Source organism: Triticum dicoccoides, chromosome 6B, assembly GCF_002162155.2.
Source record: "Triticum dicoccoides isolate Atlit2015 ecotype Zavitan chromosome 6B, WEW_v2.0, whole genome shotgun sequence".
In the NCBI taxonomy this organism is placed as follows: domain Eukaryota; kingdom Viridiplantae; phylum Streptophyta; class Magnoliopsida; order Poales; family Poaceae; genus Triticum; species Triticum dicoccoides.
The window spans coordinates 697,955,987-697,959,563 of NC_041391.1; the positions used below are offsets into that span (position 1 = coordinate 697,955,987).

At 41.5% G+C, this 3,577-nt stretch overlaps 1 protein-coding gene across 1 annotated transcript; it reads left to right on the plus strand.

Annotated features, from left to right (window-relative positions):
• The first annotated feature begins 1,058 nt into the window (after window positions 1–1,058).
• Window positions 1,059–1,763, plus strand: LOC119321702 (rRNA 2'-O-methyltransferase fibrillarin 1-like). Its single transcript, XM_037595267.1, has 3 exons — window positions 1,059–1,346; window positions 1,466–1,543; window positions 1,631–1,763. Exons 1-3 carry the CDS (start codon window positions 1,221–1,223, stop codon window positions 1,748–1,750), a joined length of 324 nt encoding a protein of 107 aa, XP_037451164.1. The 5' UTR covers window positions 1,059–1,220; the 3' UTR covers window positions 1,751–1,763.
• The last annotated feature ends 1,814 nt before the right edge of the window (window positions 1,764–3,577 follow it).

Below are 3,577 nucleotides of genomic sequence, written 5' to 3' on the forward strand. Positions count from 1 at the left end.
TTCCGGAACCCTTCCGGAGATCAAACACTACTATCCACATATCAATCTTTACTTCCGGACCATTCCGGAGTACCTCGTCATATCCGTGATCTCATCCGAAACTCCAAACAACATTCGGTCACCAACAAACATAACTCATAGTACTATATCGTCAACGAACGTTAATCGTACGGACCCTACGGGTTCGAGAACTATGTAGACATGACCGAGACACCTCTCTGGTTAATAACCAATAGCGGAACCTGGATGCCCATATTGGCTCCTACATATTCTATGAAGATCTTTATCGGTCAGACCGCATAACAACATATGTTGTTCCCTTTGTCATTGGTATGTTACTTGCCCGAGATTCGATCGTCGGTATCTCAATACCTAGTTTAATCTCGTTACCGGCAAGTCTCTTTACTCGTTCCGTAATACATCATCCTACAACTAACTCATTAGTCACAATGCTTGCAAGGCTTATAGTGATGTGCATTACCGAGAGGGCCCACAGATACCTCTTCGACAATCGGAGTGACAAATCCTAATATCGAAATATGCCAACCCAACAAGTACCTTCGGCGACACCTGTAGAGCACCTTTATCATCACCCAGTTATGTTGTGACGTTTGGTAGCACACAAAGTGTTCCTCCGGTAAACGAGAGTTGCATAATCTCATAGTCATATGAACATGTATTAGTCATGAAGAAAGCAATAACAACATACTAAACGATCAAGTGCTAAGCTAACAGAATGGGTCAGGTCAATCACATCATTCTCCTAATGATGTGATCCCGTTAATCAAATGATAACTCATGTCTATGGCTAGGAAACATAACCATATTTGATTAATGAGCTAGTCAAGTAGAGGCATACTAGTGACACTCTGTTTGTCTATGTATTCACACATGTATTATGTTTCCGATTAGTACAATTCTAGCATGACTAATAAACATTTATCATGAAATAAGGAAATAAATAATAACTTTATTATTGCCTCTAGGGCATATTTCCTTCAATATCTTGCTATCTGTATCTATCGTTAGTACATACTAGTAGTTAGGTACTTAGGCCTTGGTTGCATTATTCCTATCCATCCAGGGGGATTAAGCAAAGATGTTGTCATTATAAGTTCTTTCCTTGTAAACTTATGATGCACCCGTCCTGGCTGAGAGATGCACTTATTGGTGCTGATTTGAATTGATGTTCGTGACTGTTCTACAGATGCAGTAGACTGATGTTTATTGATGTTTTGTTAATTGTACAGAACGAGGAAGCATCCAAGGTTGAGTATAGGGTGTGGAACCCCTTCAGATCCAAGCTGGCTGCTGCTGTGCTCGGTGGTGTGGACAACATCTGGATTGTAAGTCCTTTTTTTGCCTCCGCTTGCATTCTGGATTATTTGAATACCTTGTTTTGTCAAGGATGTAATTCAGACTGGAACCATTGTTGTAGTAGCTGACTTTGTGGTTCTTGGTTCAGGCTCCTGGAACACGTGTGCTGTACCTCGGAGCTGCCTTTAGAACAACCGTGTCTCATGTGTCTGACATTGTTGGACCGGTGAGATCTCGTCACTATTTCCTTTGTGTATTTCAAGTGAATGCTGCTTTATGTGAGTTGTCTTAACGAAGTCTTGTCACTTTGCAGACTGGGTTGGTGTATGCCATTGAGTTCTCTCACCGGAGTGGTAGGGATCTTGTCAACATGGCCAAGAAGAGGACCAATGTCATCCCCATCATTGAGGATGCTAGGCACCCGGCAAAGTAACGGATGCTGGTCGGCATGGCTCAAGCTGTACCAGATCAAGGTATCTCGCTTTCCATGTTCGCCCCTTTCTTTATGCTTGCTAGCTGCATCTGGCGCAAAGCTCAATTTCTTCTGCTCCTAATTCAGTGACGCAGCTGCAGCTCATTGGTTGCATGGTCTTCGGTTTTGTTGTGCTGATTCGATGTTGTAGGATGTACGTAGTACTGTCTTCAAACCTTGATGCATTCATTCGTTGTGTGGTCCGTGGACGAACTAGAATTAGCTGGTTCACTCGGATTAGTCTGTGTTAACATAGTAAGTTAGCAAGACCATGTTTAGTGAGATATATCAGCAAGAGCAGCTGCATTTGCTTCAGTTGTACTCTATATGTTTGAGAGAGATATATCTTTAGAGTATTGCCTTCATATACTATCTAATTTCTACAGTTATTGAAGTGAAAATGCACGATGCTGGTGACTAACCGGAAAAGTTCTTTGAGTTCCATACATTGATTAAAACATTTCAATCTGTCATTGAGTTAGCTATATATATCCGTGATACCATTTCTGTACTGTGATAGTTTCTCATATTTTTGTATTATACTTGTATACATTATTCCTATTTGAAGTCATCAACTGAGATGTGGTAAACATTCCTGCCATGTGCTGCTTCCTTTTTCATGCTTTGCTACTATAGGTGATTTGCTTGAACTGAGATGATTGGTGTATTTGTGCTTATAATTATGCTTCTATGTGATTGTTGTAGCACGACCCAACCAAATAAACATTTTGTGCCTTGATCTAGCTCTAAAAGTGTGGTGTTACCTCTCTTTACAGGAGCTCTGGGCTGAAGAAATTTGAAGAAGCTTGAAGCCCGACAAAGTAAAGAGTAGCGAGTAATAATGTAGTGCTAGTTATGTTGTACAGTAGCCAGCATATCTGGTTGTATGAACACTATTGTAAATACTGTAATTTCGTATTTGTACAATAGTCAGCATATTTGGTGCTAATATTGGCTATCATTTTACAGTTTCATATGTTCTCTTGCCATTTGAAATATTTTTCATTTGTTTATTGCGAAAGTGTGAGAAATAGAAAGATGACCAGTGTGACAAACGAAAATGCCAAGGCCCAAAAAGTAGATGGAATGTAAAAAGGCCGAGGCCCAAGACAGAAATGGACTATAAAAGGGTTGAGGGTGAAAAAATGTACTATAAAAGGCAATGGACAAGAAAAAAACACCGAATTGCTGGGCTAGGCCCATGTAGCTAGCAAAAAATAACAGGAAAAAATACATTAAAAATGCTGAATTGTTGGGCTTGGCCCATGTAAAACGCCGAATCAGACTGGGTTGATTCTTGTGCCACATCAGCTTGCCACGCTGGATGCCTACGTGGCCTGGGGAGGTTGCTAGTGACCAAAAATTTGGTCGTGGAACCAGCAACCTTTTACAGATCACAAAGAATGTCATAATTTCAGTTTACGACCGCCACCTTTTGACCTTCTGTTTTTGGACACAAAAAGGTCGCAAATGAAAAACTATGACCTTTCAGCGACCAATAGTGAGGGTCACAAGTTGACATATTTCTTGTAGTGAAGCCTCGCAGAAGGCAGCTTCCCAGCTACATCCATGTGACTGCTCGCATGCACAGCTTCGCCCCGGCACTGCTAGCCTCGCCGGCTCACCGTGCATTGGCTCCATCGGCATGGCTGGTGGTTATCAAGATCGCACCGTCACGGACACGCATGGCATATGTTCGATGAAGTGCACAAAAAAAGTAACTTTACTGCGTTATATAGGGGATCGGTTAGATCCGGTAAAAACTTAGTGTAGATCTAGGAGATGTTG

What these genes read in the sequence shown, in the direction of transcription:
- LOC119321702 (XM_037595267.1), top strand. Translation starts at nt 1,221, where the DNA reads ATGTTTATTGATGTTTTGTTAATTGTACAGAACGAGGAAGCATCCAAG. An exon ending in GTGTGGACAACATCTGGATT is followed by an intron (nt 1,347 to 1,465) that starts GTAAGTCCTTTT and finishes TTCTTGGTTCAG; the next exon opens with GCTCCTGGAACACGTGTGCT. An exon ending in TGTCTGACATTGTTGGACCG is followed by an intron (nt 1,544 to 1,630) that starts GTGAGATCTCGT and finishes GTCACTTTGCAG; the next exon opens with ACTGGGTTGGTGTATGCCAT.